We start from the raw sequence: 18,117 nt of genomic DNA on the forward strand, positions 1-18,117 counted from the left end.
ACGTTTTTGTTTTGCTACATTCACATTTAAATAAATAAATACACAAGTATTTGTACTTGTTTGAGAGACACATTTTATATTAATAAATAGTCATATTTATAGATAATCACTATATGGTTATTTTATTTGGTTAGTTCCAAATTTACCGGAAGTGACATCTTTCCATATCCGGTTACGGCGATATTTACAATAACGACGTCGAGCGGCTAATGCTAAGTATCGAGAGAGAGATCGGCATTCACTTGGTGTATTACAACCACGTTGCTCACCACAAATGGCATCTCAGATCCCCATAACCGTCAGGGCTCCGCCGGCAGCCGCCAGCTCTCCCGCTGTCCGGGGGAAGAAACGTCCCGCTAGTCCGGCGGTTTGTGCCGCTCAGCAGGTCACCGGGAGCTGCAGCAGCAAGAAGAAGAAAGTCCAGCTGACAGCTGTACCAGCCGCACAGGCTCAGGTACTGGACAGTGATGGTGTTGGTTACTCTGTTTCTGTTAGCACGGTGGAGCTCATCACACTGTAATGGAGCCCAATTACTGAATATTACTCTGAATAACGTTATTGATGTCAAAATGTACACAGTGATTCAGATCTAAAGGCAGCCAAACAGCACTAATAAACTATATCACAAGTACACCGTGTACAAGGCTGGAGTATGTCAAACTATCTGTTATTTACAAATGTACTGTGTAGTACAAGTATCGGTCTCATAACAGCTGCATATGTGGACACTTCCACTCAGTTGTATCTCTATGGTTCATGTTACACTGTCCAGCCACCTGTAGACTTTAACATTCACACCGCCTGTAAAACAAGCAGCTTACAGTCTGATGTGCTTCCTGTTTGTCTCGTGTTGTCTTTGTGTTTCATCAGATTACAGCAGTGGAGTTGGTGCCTGAGGTGAAGCCAGTGGGAACAGTTGACTGTGGTCCTGCTGCCATCACAGAGTCCACAGCAAAGCCTCCACCCTTCAAAGACCCCACGTTTATGGTGAATGTCTGCTTCCAGTTGGGTTTTAGTTGTATCTGCTTCTGTGGCTTCTCCCTCAAGTTCTTCCCCCGTTTCTTCCTCTCTGAATCTCGGCAGCATTCTGGGATCGGTGGAGCAGCAGCAGGTAAGAAGAACAGGACCTGGAAGAATCTCAAACAGATCCTGGCTTTGGAGCGGACTTTACCCTGGACGCTCAATGATCCCAACTGTGAGTTTTTATTTTTACTATTTCTACCTAATGCATGTTGTACACTTTATCTCAAAGAAATAGGCTGTATTTTACTTTGTAAAGCACAATTACATTTTTTACTATTTTAAAGCAAAAGTACATTTCACTATCTCAGTGACTTTATTTTAGGAATCTCTAATCAGGAGTTCATTTTAAGACCTTGCTGTGTTCACAGACTACAGCATTGACGCCCCTCCCTCCTTGAAGCCAGCTAAGAAATACTCCGACATCTCTGGACTCCCTGTGAGTTATCACTTTGCTGAAATCCCTTATTGTACAATAAACAAAATGACTTTTAAGTCTTGGACAAAGCTTCCACTGAACACTCTCTTGTCTTTCCTCAGGCAAACTACACAGACCCTCAGACAAAGCTACGCTTCACCTCCTCTGAGGAGTTCTCCTACATCCGCCTCCTCCCCACAGATGTTGTTACTGGCTACCTTGCACTTCGAAAGGAAACGTGCATCGTACCCTGACAGCCGAGCGAGACTTGAAACCTGAAACAGGTTCAAACCACAACTGAACTCGTGTCGGTGTAGGAAGCTGTTGGGCCAGCCAGGAGACTGAGAGCACAGGCTGCATGTGAACATGTGGACAAGGAGTCATAGTCGTTACTGTGTGACAAAATAAATGTCCAGTTGTTTCTCAATTACTCCATCATTACTAGCGATGATGCAGTACGCCCCCTTGTGGTAGAATATCAGTCTCCAGTGGTGAACATTCACTCCGGTGTGGTTAAGGGAAGTCGTAGACAGAAAATGTTTGCATAGCTGTTTGAAGGAGTTTGTACATTTCAGATTGATACTGTTTATAAGGAGCTCATTAAAGCTTTGAATTGTATGTTGAAGTTGATTTCAATGTCTCTTTTTCATCTGTGATTTCTTATATGTGTCTTTGCATAAATACACATTTTCTCAGGAGAAAACAGACACAATTGGTGGCTGAAATTAGTTTCATCTCAATTGTTTTTATACGACAACCTTTAATCACATTAGTTAAACATTGACATAAAACACTCCTCTGTGCCTGAACAGAAACATCAACACCTGCTGCTGGGCTTCACTGTTTCTTGGATCTTCTGTTAAATTCAGTAGCCTGCATGTATGCAAATGTAGCTGGGCCAAGTCTGCCTCTTAACAAGCCAAGAGTTACCAACAGGCCTTATATCTGCACTGCACCACTTGGGGGAGCAAGAGTGCTTCCTCTAAGGTGGAGGCATCAGCCTTGAACTAAGTCATTATTAGATATGACTGACTACACAAGATGTTGGAGAGTGGTGGACAGGAAGACATCGTACAGTTCAGTTTCCTAATATACAGCAAAGGATCAGAATGAATAATCAAACACTTTATTTTGATAAAACGTCCGTCTTGATATAAAAAACAAATATGACTAAAACATGACACATTAAAAGTTAATTCAGGGTGCTGTTGATGCCCTGACTGCTTTGTAATGCCTGCTTGTGCACGATACATCAATAATAGATGGGCAACATTAAACACACTGTTAAATGCCATACGGTATGTGCAGTAATGTGCACAGTCTCAGACTGTCTACAGTGCATTTTTTTTAATCTTTCCAGCTAGTTTTTGAAGTCTTATCAACTGTCATGTTAGAAAAAAATCCCAAATAACAGACAAGCAAACCTTGAAGTAGCAGGCCAGGACTTCGGCTGTTAAGAAATGGTTTGTTGTTTCCAAAATAAAATTCTGAAGTAATTCTATTGAGATGAAAATAAGTTAGTTTTTTGTCCAATCATTTTTCAAAACTAGTTTGGTGGGGCTTTTCTGTAAACCAGTCCTAATTGCTTTTAATTATCAGTTTTGTTGTTAAGCAATACTAATATCTAAAATACCAATTTATTCATAAACAATGAAAACATTAAGCTCTAATAAAATAATGCCAGTGTAAACAAGCTTCAGTATCACGCAACGCTGAAATATTGCACATACATTCATAAATATAGACATCAACTTTGTGCCTTTGTGTTTATACATCTGTGTGTGTGTGTGTGTGTGTGTAATAAATCTGTACACAGCCTAGTTTGTAGAAACCTATTGTAGGTTAAATTAAATCAGGTGGGGAAATAATTTTATAACTGAATAAAAGGATAAAACGAGAAGCACGTAATAGACACACACATATGAACAGTACCTACACACACACACACACACACACACACACACACACACACACACACACTTACTCACAAAAGCACTTGTGCATAGATCTCAAGTATCTTTGTGCCCACTTACACAGACACACAGAAATGTTCCAAGACATTTGAAGCATTGTCTTCAAAACAAGACTTTGTTTTCTGTCTTCAATTTTGATGCTTCATCACAATGGACAAACAATAGACATGTGTGTGTGTGAGATTGAGCCTGTTAAGTGTGTTTTAGTCCCACTTAGGCTGGTTTGAACCTCGTTCTTTAGTCCCAGTCTGTGCGGCGCTGAAGTCTTCAGTCTGTCAGTTTCATTACCATAGCGGTAGAAGACCTCCAGCAAAGGAATGTAGGGTCCGACTAATACAGATCTCAGATCTGATTTAAGTTACTCAGAAGGGGCACTTCCCTCTCAAACCACCGTCCTCCAATCTGGAGCTGTCGCTATCATCTTAGGCGTCCCCTGTTTTATCAGTCGTCAGCTGCTCCTGGTCGGAGACGTCATCGTCAGCTGGTGGCCGCGCCCGGTCAAAGAAACCACACTGAGGGAATAACATTAGCCCATTAGTGTAATATTGGGTAAACAAATTAGCTCAAGGAATGCTGGATGATGTGCACGTACCTTCCACATAGCTAATGTTAACATGGCCAGCACCAGCAGCCCCAGCAGTATGGCCAGGATGATGACCCAGAGTGGAACAGCAAACGACACATCAGGAGTGCCCCATAACACCAGGGTCCCCATCTACAGGACACAGAGAGATACAGTTAGGTGTTTGTAAGTGCTGACACGTGTCCTTTTTTTCTTCTTCTCTGCGCCTGCATCTTACCGAGGTGGTGTGCTGAGGCAGAGTGGAGGGTCGGATGCGGTAAGGCAGAGCTGTGACTATGATGGACACAGTAGAGTTGAGGATGTAGGGGTCGTTACGCCGCTGTAAGACAAATATAACATTATTATTTGAAGGTGCAATTTGAGTGATCACATATTTGAAATAGTATGTTGCTTTGCAAGACATTTAATGGAGTTTAGGTTAAACTTGGAATATTAGCTTTTAATGTACTCAATACAATGATCATTTGAACAAATCTACAATTTCATGACTCCGCCTGCTGATGAAGATCATGTGATGTAATCAAACGCTCCAGAACTGCTACTAAATGGACCTCATTGTGAAATTGCCTCCTCAACGGCTGTTTTAAAGGTAAAGCACCAAACAAATAGTCAACACAAATGTTCAAGACGACAGTTGAAGACACTGACCTGCAGGAAAGTGTGCGCCCAGAGTCTCGAGCGGATCTTCACCACCGCGCTCTGACCACGATCCAACCGGCCAACGATACATATGATGTTCAGACAAGAGATATTGGTGCAATTCTGCATGGAAAAAAAACGGAGAGCAGAGAAAGCAAAGCCACATTAAACACTTGGGAATTACGAATGAACATTTTCTTTCGTTTCTTGAGAGAATGTACATGTATGTGAGGCTCACCAAGGTTTTACCGCTATAACTTTCAGCGGCAGAGGCGGATCGTTTGTGGCGATGAGGAGGAGCGCTGGTGTTCCTCAAGAATCCCAATAATTCAGGTGTGTCCTGGAGAGAGGAAATCTGAGAAAGAAAACGAGAGAGTTGTCAACATTGACTATTTTATCTTTTTGGATTTCAGCAACTCAGCTGGTGATCGTTTTTGCCAATGGGACATGATGAAGCAAAAAACAAAAGGAAAATAAATGCTTAATTGCTTCCCTGCTCACAAGTCCTCTCTATTATTTATTTTTAGAAAACCTTCTACAGCATACGTTTGGGCCTTTTAAAGGACATTTATTAGTTAGAATACACAGATTATCACATATTGGTGGTTTAGTGCGGTCTGTGTTGCACATGGGCTCTGATGCAGGCTAGACAGCCGATGACCTGAAGACAAAGAATGCATGTAAAATAAGATTTGAAAGATGTTTTAAGAGAGATAATAACCACAGCATCACCAGCTGTAGAAACATGTGTGACATTTAGCGATCTGATCAAAAGGTGTTTTGTTAAAAGAAGGACTGAAGAGATGTTTTTCCTGATTGCAGCTCATACAGTGAAGCTGACAGCAACAGAAGACATGAGTTTAGATATTTTAATTGTTTCTCCACAGGGAGTCTGGCTTCGGACAGCAGCCTGTGAAAGAAAAAATATTTCAAAAGTCCAACAAGATGTGTAGTACATAACAATAGACTGTTACTTGGTTATTCCTCTACTAATTGTGGAAGAGCAGTAGTGATCTTGCGATATACTGGCATGAACAATATCTGTGATATTTAAAAAATGAAATATACTATACTATGACTTTATAGTATACTATGACCTTTTTTTGACATACAATAATAAGACTTTTTGACCTACTATAATAGGACTTTTCTGACTTATTTGACATATTGTACTATGAATTGTTCTTATAAAATACTGTCGTTTTTTTTAATGACATACTTTGACTGTGACATACTCTCCTATGACTTTATAAATTACCATACTATATATTTTTATGACTTACTATTATGTTTATTTTACATACTATACTGTGACTTTTCTAGGATGTACTATATTATGACTTAGTGTACTTTTTTACAACTTTCTATACTTTACTCTTTTTATGACTTACTATACGATGTATTGTTTGACTCACTATATTCTATGACTTTTCATCACTTTTTTGACATACTATGACTTACTATGACTTTTTAGGATTTACTATACAACATACCATATTATCACTTGAAATGACACAACATAATATACATTTTTTTGACTTTTCACAACATATTATGCTATGACTTTTTAATGACATAGTATAATATAACTTTTATCACATAATACACCATATGTTTTTTCTCAGCAATCATCAAAATAGTTATCAATACATTTTCCGATAGCTGACTGACTTTTGAAGAGGCATCTGTTCAGTGGAAAGGAGTCTGGAGAAGAGAGCATGAAGCTCCATGCACGTACACTTTTGAAATAACACTCCTCACTGTCAGTGTGAATCAATCAGTCTAGTCTTCACAGGGATAGACAGTGATTGGAAGATGATGGCAAATTGAAAAGGACCAAATCAGGAAGAAAACAGGAGAAGAAAAAAAAGAATCTGACCTTTAACCACACTCTGTGAATACGGCTCATTTTGTTTTCATATATGATTGCAGCTTGTAGCGCTTCACTTTCTGACATAATTACATACTTTTTGAAATTGAACTGCATGTTTTCTTTTTGAATTACTCTACAGATGATATCATAGATATTCATCTCTAATTTCTGCTAATAGGCATAATACTCCACCCCCGCATCGCCTTGAGCCAACTGGCAAAGACCATGGAGAGCAGCCAAACTACAGGTACAATTATGTTTTAAATAAGCAGCTATGAATCATGGAGAAATGGATGGATGAATAAGCCGCTAGCAATATGACAAATAAAAGTTTGAAATTGCATTTTGGCCGGTGGTTGGATAGAATTCAAGAGTGGTTAGAAATACCATGACACATATTTACTTCCACTGCAGGCAATATGTTCATAATTATATATTTGTGTATTGAAATGAGTTTTCGAAAATGTGTCTGCATGCATAAGCGTGTATATGTTCATAATATATTGGTATTTTATTACCTGAAGGCCAAGTGGGTTGAGGCTGGTGTTCGTCCGGCAGCTAATTGGTCCGTCAGTTTGAATCTCCATAGCATACAGCAGGTTCTCGTCACGGAAACGGGAAGGCCAGCCGACCTGGAGCTCCGCGTCCCGAATACTGCTGGGACCAAAGTTATGTAGCTGGAGGCAGAGAGAGGGAACAGAAAAAAAACATAACGTCAGAATTGTGCTCTCTTCTGTCTTATTAGTAGGTATCAAGTGACTGAGGCTATAATTAGGTTATCATAACTGTGGGATGATGACACAGGCCACCTGTGTTTTAGTGAAGATAATAGTAATGCAGCCTTCAGTCCACAGGGATCACCTGGCTCATCATTCCACATCAAAATTAGGACGAATGAATTATGAGCTTAAATGAACCATCAATTATAAAAATCCTCATGTTTTACTCCAACCTGTATTTGTTCTGTCTCTCTTCCTTTCTCTCCACACACACACACACACACACACACACACACACACACACACACACACAGTCATTAACACTGAAGCAAGTCAACCAAACAGGACATGATCCTGGTGCTGCGGGGCAGGAATTCTGCAAGAGGGAAAAAAACCTCTGTCCTCTCTAACTATAAGCAGCTGCCAACTGGGAAAAGTACCACAAATGAAAATCATTATCAGCTGCAGGACAAGCCAGACACGGCTGCACTCCAATTCAATGAAGCAGCCGTCCCTTTAAAACAAAAAGAAATCACATGTATGGTGCACAGACGCACACATGCACACACCTAAACTGTCGCCAGTCTGTCTGCCATCCTCGCGCCTATCCATTTGTCTGTACCTCTGTTTGACCTTGTTTTCCCCCTCAGTGATGATTGCTCACTACACTGTGTCCAGTCAAAGAAAAATCTTCTTTGCCTTCCTTCCTCCATCTTCTTATTACTCACCTTGCTCCCCCTTTCTCTGTTTCCCCCACCTTCACAGCAGTAATTACTCCTGAGCTGGAGACCTTTGATCAGCCAGAGCCCAATCCATTATAGAGCTACTGGTTTTACTGTGTGTGTGTGTTGCTGTCTACTTCACCCTACAGAGCCCCCCTCCTGCTGTAGCCTCATTTACAACTTCCCATACTTATTTTTCTGCTCTTTTCATCTAAACAGTCTGCGACGGTGACCTGCTTTGTTACCAGCAACAACAAAAACAAAACAACCCAGCCTTCTACTTCTCTCTTGTCTCTCTTGTCATCTCTGAATACACCTCTACCTTCCTCTACACGTGAAAATTAGCTGTACGGCTGTGCTTGGATCGAGGACGTGCTTTTACCTCATAGATGTGTGTAACTTGCGGTCCCACGTCGTCCTCTTTGACAGGCTTCTCTTTGGGTTCCCAGCGTGGGAATGGCAGCACCACCTGAGAGGGATGAGACACCCTGAAGAGAGGAGAAACAGATCAGTGACACTGATGCACATACACACTGAAAGGCTAAATAAAATACTCGCAGAGGGTTGCAGTCTGGTTGTCCCATGTAGGTTGTCTCCCTGCACCATGGCTCAGCAATCAAGCACACAGTGCACATTTGGTTCCAAAAGCACAGTAACTTTGGAACAGACCTATTTGATTTGGTAACTCTGAGGACTGAAGTCTTATATTAGATCCAGTTGAAATTTGGAATACATGTTTTGCATGAGACATAAAAAGACTGGATTTTGGCCCCAATTATTTACAGTGGGTTTGCACTTGGGTGGGTCATGTCTAGTTTGTGGAAGAGGAATGTCTACAGAGACCAATAACACAATAGTAAATATATAAGATAGACTTCTGAACTTGTCCTTTACCATACCAGCTACTGTAAGTTTATGATTGAGGTCATAGTTAGAGGTGGCTTTGTATTAACTACATTATGGGGTGTTTCTAATTTTTTGTCCTTGACATTTTCTTACTGTACATGAGGGGGCGAGATGTTAGAAATACCTCTGAATATATTGCAGGCCAGTACAACACCATCACTAACTATGACCTCAATGTTAAAACACATCATTAGATTAACACAATTATGTTACTGTCAACAAACTAACAAAGACAAATCTAACTGCTGCAAAGCAGATTCTGCCCCATTTTACATCATTCTGAAGTTTAAAAGTAGTCTGACCCAAATGGTGACGTAATGTTTGCAAGCTAAATGGGCAGCAATTGAGCTAGATTAGCAAAGAGTCACATCCCATGACAAACCCAACTATGTTACCTTCATTTGGTTAATTTTCAAATTCACAATTGTGATTTAGTACTGAAAATACAAAATTCAAAATGCTTAATGGACACAGCGGAGGCAGGACACTTTCACAATACAAACACAGGAACTCATGTGTCGCATCTCATCCCAGGTCCTCCGCTGTTAGTATGTGCAGCTGACCACACCCGAACAAAGCCACGGAAGACTCCACGCTTTGAAGTGTGCGTTTGTGTGTGTGTATAAGTGGCCATATGGGCATCCAGGAACATGTCAAAGGCTCACAAGCATCCCATGTGATCATGATTAGTTGAAATTTATTTCTAGAAATGTGTTTGCATGCTGTTCTCCATCTGTATATAAACATGCTCGGCAAATACCAAACATTATAAAAGGGGCAGTAATATCCTTCAAACCAGATCAAGTGTATCTTTGTGAAACAGACACGGCAACAAAGAAGGTTGTCACTATGTCTCGGAGAAGACGCCACGCTCTCTCACATGCGACGATGCTTGACTCACCCACGTAAATCAAGTTGAGCTTTGGCAATAATGGACAGATTCAAACTGACCGGGTTGCTGTCGGAGTTGTCTTTGTTGGAGCTGTGGAAAGAGGAGTTTAAATAAAATCAAAAACAAAACACATATCACGCTGACTGTGCCCTACATTCCATTTCAATTTGTGCACATTTCACAGAAGGCTATAATACAAAATGTATATAAACAAAAGCTCATATTAAAGCTGTATTTTTATGTTCAGCTGACTCCAGGAAGAATTTCCCTGGTAGTGGGCTTGGCTAAGATTTAACTGTCTGTGTCTAGTGATGTGATGTCTGGAAATCAATACAATGAAGCAAACTGTGGACATGTTGTGTAGAGCTTGTCTTCTCTCTGGAGTTCCTCTGGGCCATCTGTTTACGTCTGTCTCTGCGGTTAGTTTCATCAAACCACAGTGACCAGTTTAGGACAGACACAGAACGTATTTACATGGCTCAGAAAAGAGACAAACAGCTCTTTGTGTGTGTGTGATGTTGGGGGGGGGGGAGCGTGAGAGTTGGTGGGCGTGTCACCTGTGTATCTGTAGCTCAAAGCTGATCTTTGGTCCTGCATCTTCCAGCCTTTGGACAGAAAACCTCAAACCAACAGACAGCTGGGCAAGAGTGTGGAGAAAAGGCAAAAAGAGAGAATGTATAAAAAACATGTGACAGGAGAAAGAGGAGGACAGAGAAATGACTGAGAGGAAAGAAAGACAGAATTAAGATGCATCTGTACATCAAAGCAAAAAGTGACCAGTAATAGCCGGTAAAATCCCTGTTTACTACAACCCCCTCTGTTGTTACATTGGGCCTGTGTGTGTGTGTGTGTGTGTGTGTGTCGGTGTGCGTGCACATGTGTAGACAACAGAATAATTCTAAAATCGGAGAAAATCCAGACTACGCACACTTAAAAGCTACATTTAAGTTTCTTATCTCTCCACCGTTTGAATCATGTCGTCCAGGCTAACTCAAAACACGTGGAGGACTAAGTTCATCATCAACTGTAAAACGACAGTGTGCGTGTGTGTACGTGCTTTTTGCTGTGTGACAGCGCGCATTTACACGTGTGTGTGAGCTGTACTGAACAGCAGATCAAACACATGGTCCAGAGATGGAAATGACAGCATGCAGACTCGCACTAACACTTCAGGAGGCAGGCCTGTGCGGGGGACAAGAAAGTCAGGCAGGAAAGATCTAAAGAGACACCAAATGTGTACGAGTCGTTCAGAGAGACAACGTCACTATTAGCTATGATGATAGTCCAGGAGGAAAACAGCCCAACAACAGTCTGAAGAGGTCAACTTAGTCTCTTAAAATGTGTCTTTCAAGCATGCACCCCAGGTTGAAAGGTTGTTTTGTCCTTAGAGAGCCCGCTAGCTGTGGTCAGCTTGAATTTATGTTAGTTACAATGGATTATACAATTTCACGGTGGAGAAAAAATATCTAAACATCCAAAGAAACTTTCTCAAAGCACTCTTGCAATGTTGTCAGATTGTCTGCTGTATTTTTATTCCAAATAATCATGATTTATTCCATAACTTGGCTAAATACACTGCTTCTGTGTTGGGTTATTGAACTCCTTAAAACTACAAAGCTTTGCCGCAAGCGATGTGTTTCGCCACATTTCGGCAAAACGATGATTTTTTGTAACAATATTGAGAGAAGTGGTTTATGCTGCAGCAGTAGTTTTCATGATGCATTTTGTCAGACATACAAAGGTGTAACAATTGGCATCTACTTGAACAAATAAGAATTGAGCCACTGTCGCTAAAAAAAAAAAAGGGTGAAAACTACAAACTTTTTTCTAAAATGAAGGCACAAAAACCCGGAAAAGTATAAGAGATACAGACAAGCGTGCACAAATACTGAAGCCAAAACCAGCTTTCTATCAGCCATGTACCTCCTACACCGACCCTGCTCAGTGAGGCACCGCAGCTGTTTCATGTGGCACAACGAATGAACTCCAGTGATGAGAACTTACACGATACAACCACAGTCTGTATGGGGTATATGGAAGTATGTTCTGTATAAGTTCAGGGATTCCTGAACGTCCAATGGGGCAAGGGGAGAGGTAAATATGGGAAACATCTGGACGGCTGGGGAGCACACACAAACACTTACTCACGCGCGCTCACATACACACGCACATGCCTTGTTGTGCTCTCCTCCACCAAAGGTGAAACATGACCACATAATTGATTTATTAGTATCCTGTGTGTCACCTCCAGAGCCCAAGCACACCTCTGTGACGGCCTTGACACCTTTAGAAGAACCCAACATTCACAGTAATACACACACTGAACCACATGTGACATGCTTTGTGGTGAACGTACAAACACCGGTGTGGTAGAATTTCATGTAGGAAAGGACCACAAAGCCTTGACTTCCTGCATGTGTCATCCATCCAAGAGTTAAATGGATTATTATTAAACACTACACACACACTTCTGCACACACACACACACACACACACACACACACACACACACATTGAGTGTGAAGCATAGTCAAGGGAGTCAAAGTGTGTGGAATGAGGGTCAAGGTGATGATCAGTAATCATTGGAGACCATCAATCAGTTTGAATTAAACCTGAGGAGTAACAGTCGTAGCATCTTAGCATGGAAATGGATGTTTTAATGAAAAAGTGTGTGTGTTTGTGCTTTTTTGTGTAAAAACGTACCTCTGTCCCAGCCACCATCGGGTTCCCGAGGTCACACACCACCACTCTGGACTCGTTGACCATCTTGTACTCGCAGTTCAGCTGAGATAAGGACTAGAGAGGAAAAAGAAGCGAGGAGAGAGAACAAGACGAGTACAGCGAGTGAGATGAGGAAGCAAAATTTAATGAAACCGACAAATAGGGAGCATTGAGAGTCAAGAGGAGGAAAGAAAAGAACAATGAAGGGACGTGTAACACCATCAAAGGGGGAAGGGAGCGAGGGAGCGAAAAAGAGGAGTAATGGGACGCAGGGGGAAGCAGGAGAGGAAGAGTGATGAATGCTCTGACAGTAACAACCTCATCAATCAAACAGCCCCATTACACACTCATTAGCGCACACACGCGTGCAAACACACTCACACACACACACACAGCCGTTGACCCTATCAATTTCCGTGGTCACTAATGCAGCTTGTAAATCATAAAAGGGGCTTTTGGGCTGTTGCCAGTGAAGCATAGCCTGCCTTGCTTTAATCTCTCCAAACAAACATGCACCATGGAGACACAACAGGATGTGATGTCATACTGTAACTGCTGCTTCAAATAGCTCACTTCCTAATTTTGTATGATAACTTAGCACATACGTCACACTGGCACTGCCTCGATGCTTATATCCATTTTCAGTATCCACCCTACTGCCCCCCCCCCCCCCCCAACATAAAAAAACCCCCCTGATTTCAGACAAATGTGTGTGTGTGTGTGTAAGTGTGTGTTTAATTACCTCCACCCTGCGCTCTACTCCAATATAGTCAGCCTCTGGTGGTATCAGTGTGTGGAGTTCTGTCTCATAGGCTCCCTCTCCTCGGTTCACCGCAGCGATGGTCAATGTTACCAGATTGTCGTCTCCAATAACCAGCTCTGAGCGGTCCCTGTGTGTGTGTGTTTTATTAAAAAAAAAAAAAAAAGAGAGAGAAGAACAGTGCAAAGAGAAAATAAACATGTTCAGTCATGTAGAGGACACAGACAATAAAGCACTTTGCTGCAGTTACGTAAAAGAATCTCCAACTTCATGTGCAATCTGTTCTACTGCATGGAATGCAATACCCCTGACCCCAACAATAGTGTGTGTGAGTGTGTGTGTGTGTGTGTGTCAGTCAGTAGAGGGTGACAGGATGTTTGTATAACGCTGCCATGGAGATACCGTACAGCTGGAAACACTATAGGGAGTAAAGGCTAATTCACATACACATCGGTACACAAACACCTTCACACACACACACGGTAAATGGAATTATAATGTAAGCAGCTTCGGTGTAAACTTTTCTCATTGTGTGAGGAATAACAGACATACTTTCTTTAGTTTCGCTGTGTGCATGTATTTCTGTGTGTCTGTGTTTGGCCGTGTTAAGTGTTGAGTGTTTACAGGTTGAGGTCAGAGGGCCATGTCAGTCTTACATGATGGCAGAGAGCTGGAGGTCGGGGATACAAATATTGTCGTCACCGCAGTCCAGGAGAATGTAGGCCTGAGAGGATGAGGGGCACAGAGAGGGGGATTGAGGAAATTGTAGAGGTACACTGGACATCATCATGAAGCCAAAAGTAGAAATACTCGTAAGTGGGATGCAGGTGCTGTATACATACAGACGTATAGACTCATAACATGCACACTACAGATGTGCTTTTCAGGTCCCTGGACAAAAGAGTATCTTTTTGGGTTTGGTTTGCATCCAACATCGGGCTGAGGTTGGGTTTGGTTATTTGAAAAATATAATTATGAAAAAATGATTCTCCTTCTCTTTCCCTCTCTATGGTTTCTCCTCACTTTTTTCACTTTCTGCAAGTGGAAGAGCATGCAATGTGTTTCACATATTCTTAATCAGGCTCGCTTGTTTGACAAATAAATAGTTTGAAGTAGGTCCAGAGCTAAGTTTCACTTCGCAAGAAGGTCTGAGTCCAGCAATGATAATCTGATCTATCCTGTGAAAAAGCGAAGTTAAGCTTGATATTAACAGGTTAAGCCAATAATTTTTTTCATTTTTCATCAAAGAACGAGTGACTGAAATATGACATCAGGTTGGATTTGAGTCTCATTATGTGCTCAGACTTGGGCTCAGTGTAGTCAAGTCAAGGACGTTTCATTTATTCAGCCCAATATCACATATTTTGCTTCATTACAATCTATCCAGCATATCACACCTTCTATTGTTAGACCATAGATTTGGGTGAAGGACAACTCCCCAAAAGAATCCCTTTAACAGGAGGAAAAGAAGAAACCTAGATGGAACTAAACTGGCAAAATGACAATATGGAAAACCAGGATGAAAATATTTTACTATAAACGTATGTTTATACCGTATATATACTCACATGCTCTTGAAGGAAGGTGCTGCTGTAATGGTTGAGGACAGGTGGGAGGTTTTGGCCATGAGTGGGTGGAGCCAAGCTGTAGTTCAGAGCCAGTGAGATTGGAGTCAATTTGTCCCTGAAATCCTCCTCCTCCTGAGAAGGTCACAGAAAGAGGTTAGAGATGTGCAGTAAGTCAACTTTCTTTGGTTTAAATAGTATCAGAGCAGTTGGACAGCTGATGTAAGAGACATAACATCGTGCAAAGGCTCATAAATGTGTGTTTGTATATGTGTGTGATTTGCTCACTCTCAGGTAAATGGTGTAGCTCAGACATGCATGTGGGCTGTCGTGTCCCAATTTTAGAAGTCCTGTGCGCTGAGGCTGCTGGGTGTCCAGGAACAAAACTCTCTTGACTCCGCCTCTGGTGCCTTTCAACCAATCCAGCTGCAGCTCTGCTCTCAGGTCTGGACAGAAAGTAATGATACAGAGATGGAGATGGATGGAGTTGAGTTAAGAGGAAAGCCTAAGTGTAGTGACAGTGACAATGAATAATACGATCCAGCCAATTAGACACTCCTAAACTGTTCCAATCCCTTTACATGTGCACATGACTTTCCATTAGTCACAAAGTAAGGAGCCATTTTACTCTACAGAGCATCATTAGACAGTGGAAACAATGTACTTTAAACCTCCATTGCCTGTTTCTTTCCACCCTATTCTTGTTTCCACCCCCCCCTCTTGCCTTTGTTTTCCACTCTTACCTACAGCGCTGGGGATCCCCACTCCACTCACTGCTGCACACACGTCCACCTTTAGACTGGATGAACAGAATATCAGAAGATAAAGAGTTACACAAGTGAGAGAGAGAAGACTGTGGTGATTGTGTGAACAACATCAACACATGTCTGTCTGTTGACCCACATCCACACTGACAAAGTGTCAAAAAGCAAGGGTGCCAACATTACAACAGTACAATTCCTATTGAGACCTCTAATTCTGAAATATTTACCCGCTCATGATACCATAAGACAGGATATTATACCTGTAAGAACTGTAAGAAATGCAAGTTTAAGGGTGGCCGCTCTATGTAAAATGTTGCTAGTAAGTAAGTACTAGCAAGAGGTTTTTCAAAAAATAGCTTAATTTGGATGTTTTATAGTTAGTTATGCTTTCTCAAAAGCTTGGAAAATAAGGCAGTAAGGAGTCTTTAATTTGTCTTCACTGGGATTTATCATGTAGGTCAGAATTACATTCTGCTGTTTTAGTAATTTAGCTGTAGAAATGGAGGTCTGGAAACATGATGTGAATTGTTACCATTTACTTGAGGCATTATTCACAAATGTATGCAGTGCATTCTGAACAGAGTTTATATTCATTTGTAGTTTCTCGAAAGCCATTGCAGGCTGGTCATATTTGCAGCCGATACTATTTCAGCATGAGTTGAGCGGGTTATGCACACCAACAATTAGGTGCCTATCACAGCAGTGACTTATTTAGGAGAAATCATGACTGCACACTACGCTCCAATGATATTATTCATTCATTGCAAACATTTTTCAACCACTCTCTTCACTCTTACTTCTATGCATGACAAAATCATAAAAAACTAACTATATAACTAAATACACTGCCCTTAAGCAAGGCATTGATTCCTTCCTGTGCTCCAGGAGGCAGTGGGAAATACCGCTGAGGGCCCTGTGAGCCCCTCAATTAGACACACAGACATGGGAGACTGGGAAACATTTCTGCATTTCCTCTATTTTAGTGTGTATTAACGTATGTGTAAGAATGTGTGTGTGTGTGTGCGTGTTATCACCTCTCTAATCAAGAACAGGAAAGTGACTCCCACACAGGGAGCTCTGCACTGTTAATATGGACTAATTGGAGGAAGCTTACAGACGCAATGCTCCTGATTCTAAAGACTAAGCAATATGAGGCACGAGGTAAACGACTTCATGTGAATATTGTTTATTTGGTTTAAGTCCGCAAACTCTAACATCCAAAAAGCAGATGTTGGATGGTAGATGCTTGTGTGTTTGTTAATAATTAGGATCCCCATTAGATGACACAATGATGATGAGCTAGTGTTCCTGATGGTGATGGCGTGGGATGCAGATGTGAGTTTATGTTATGTGTGATAAAATACAGGTTTCTATTTAAAGAATGACTCCCCTAAGTCATGTTGACCTCTGCAGGTGCTTTCATGCGTGTTTAATATGTGTTGCATGTAAGGATGTGTGTGTTTTGTGATTTTGGGTGTGTGACTCTAATAAGCACTGTGTGTCAAACTTAAGCGTATGCAGTGCGGAAATGACCCCCATTTTACTGACAACAGCTCTGCTGCTTGGTTAGTCATTACTGTATGTAATTTCCCCCTAAATGCATCTGTGCTCCACCACCCTGCACACTTCTAGACGGCCCTCCCTGCAAATAGGAACACATACGTAAATCCCTTCCCCGACTTTCCCGGGTCTGCTTAATGAGTAAGAAGGAGCGTTCAATTCAAGACTGGTCATTAAGTAGCTGCCCCTCCTTTTCCACCACTCCTTCATCCATCTAGCCCCAGTTTGAGCCTCTCGTGTATCACAATTCCATTCGAGACACAGAGCAAATTACATTATAGATAGATCGATAATAATTCGATAATACCCGGCCCCGGATAAGTGGAAGTTAATGGATGGATGGATAATATATATTTCACAAGAATAATGATTGTTAGTTTGTATGAGAATACTGTATACAATACATAATAAATAGATACCAATATTACTTTTAAAAATCTATAAAAGTCTATAATAAAGGCTTATAATAAATGCCCCAAAAATACTGTAAATCAATTTTACTTTTATCTTAGATGGTTTTAAGAGTTTTGGAGAATTTTGGAAATACCTTCAGAACAGCGTTCAGTGTTGTTAAACGACCCTCTGGGTTTTCAAAGATTGCTGAGTAGTTATTTTTTCGAACAATTTGATGCTTTAGCCTGTGACTCAATGTAATGGTGATACATCAGCGCCGTAAACTGGAGCTAACCTCCAATCATGCGTCTCTCCAGCTCTCACCACAGGGAAACTAAAATGTCAGAAAAATCTCAGAGCCCCAGAAATCCCTCAATTCTACGAGCTGCTGTTCGACCCTCTGCATGTGTGTGTGTCCTACGAGTCCTATCTGATTCCATACCTCCGACCAAATGGCAGTTTATTTAAATAAGCTGAGTTATGTTTTGACAGAATTCCACAGTTTAGTGCTCTATGTCAATCCGATCCAAACCCTGTTCCTTTTTCACCTGCTGCCAAGACTCACACACACACACACACACACACACACACACACACACACACACACAC

The 18,117-nt window shown here is 41.4% G+C and overlaps 2 protein-coding genes across 3 annotated transcripts in view; one reads left to right on the forward strand and one right to left on the reverse strand.

Moving 5' to 3' along the window:
* Positions 1 to 2,068, forward strand: LOC116386383 (INO80 complex subunit C-like). Of its 2 annotated transcripts, XM_031852525.1 has the most exons (5): positions 6 to 454; positions 871 to 987; positions 1,084 to 1,195; positions 1,392 to 1,459; positions 1,561 to 2,068. In XM_031852525.1, the coding sequence occupies exons 1-5, from the start codon at positions 275 to 277 to the stop codon at positions 1,690 to 1,692; spliced, it is 609 nt and encodes a 202-aa protein (XP_031708385.1). In that variant the 5' UTR covers positions 6 to 274; the 3' UTR covers positions 1,693 to 2,068. The 2 variants fall into 2 exon arrangements, with proteins under 2 accessions (XP_031708384.1, XP_031708385.1); XM_031852524.1 differs by having other exon boundaries at positions 1 to 454; positions 871 to 1,195.
* Positions 1,611 to 18,117, reverse strand: part of itga8 (integrin, alpha 8) — a 36,889-nt gene continuing 20,382 nt past the window's right edge. The window contains exons 16-30 of the mRNA XM_031852522.1: positions 15,535 to 15,590; positions 15,080 to 15,237; positions 14,795 to 14,926; positions 13,883 to 13,950; positions 13,209 to 13,356; positions 12,449 to 12,541; positions 10,303 to 10,382; positions 9,755 to 9,835; positions 8,330 to 8,435; positions 7,025 to 7,183; positions 4,872 to 4,988; positions 4,643 to 4,756; positions 4,212 to 4,313; positions 4,004 to 4,126; positions 1,611 to 3,923 (exon numbers count right to left, since the gene is read on the reverse strand). Of these exons, the coding sequence (XP_031708382.1) occupies positions 3,834 to 3,923; positions 4,004 to 4,126; positions 4,212 to 4,313; positions 4,643 to 4,756; positions 4,872 to 4,988; positions 7,025 to 7,183; positions 8,330 to 8,435; positions 9,755 to 9,835; positions 10,303 to 10,382; positions 12,449 to 12,541; positions 13,209 to 13,356; positions 13,883 to 13,950; positions 14,795 to 14,926; positions 15,080 to 15,237; positions 15,535 to 15,590 (1,627 nt within the window). The 3' untranslated portion in view covers positions 1,611 to 3,833. The remainder of the gene's footprint in view (positions 3,924 to 4,003; positions 4,127 to 4,211; positions 4,314 to 4,642; positions 4,757 to 4,871; positions 4,989 to 7,024; positions 7,184 to 8,329; positions 8,436 to 9,754; positions 9,836 to 10,302; positions 10,383 to 12,448; positions 12,542 to 13,208; positions 13,357 to 13,882; positions 13,951 to 14,794; positions 14,927 to 15,079; positions 15,238 to 15,534; positions 15,591 to 18,117) is intronic.

The sequence above is a fragment of the Anarrhichthys ocellatus genome, unplaced genomic scaffold (assembly GCF_004355925.1).
Source record: "Anarrhichthys ocellatus isolate YVR2014 unplaced genomic scaffold, GSC_Weel_1.0 scaffold13, whole genome shotgun sequence".
Classification (NCBI taxonomy): Eukaryota; Metazoa; Chordata; class Actinopteri; order Perciformes; family Anarhichadidae; genus Anarrhichthys; species Anarrhichthys ocellatus.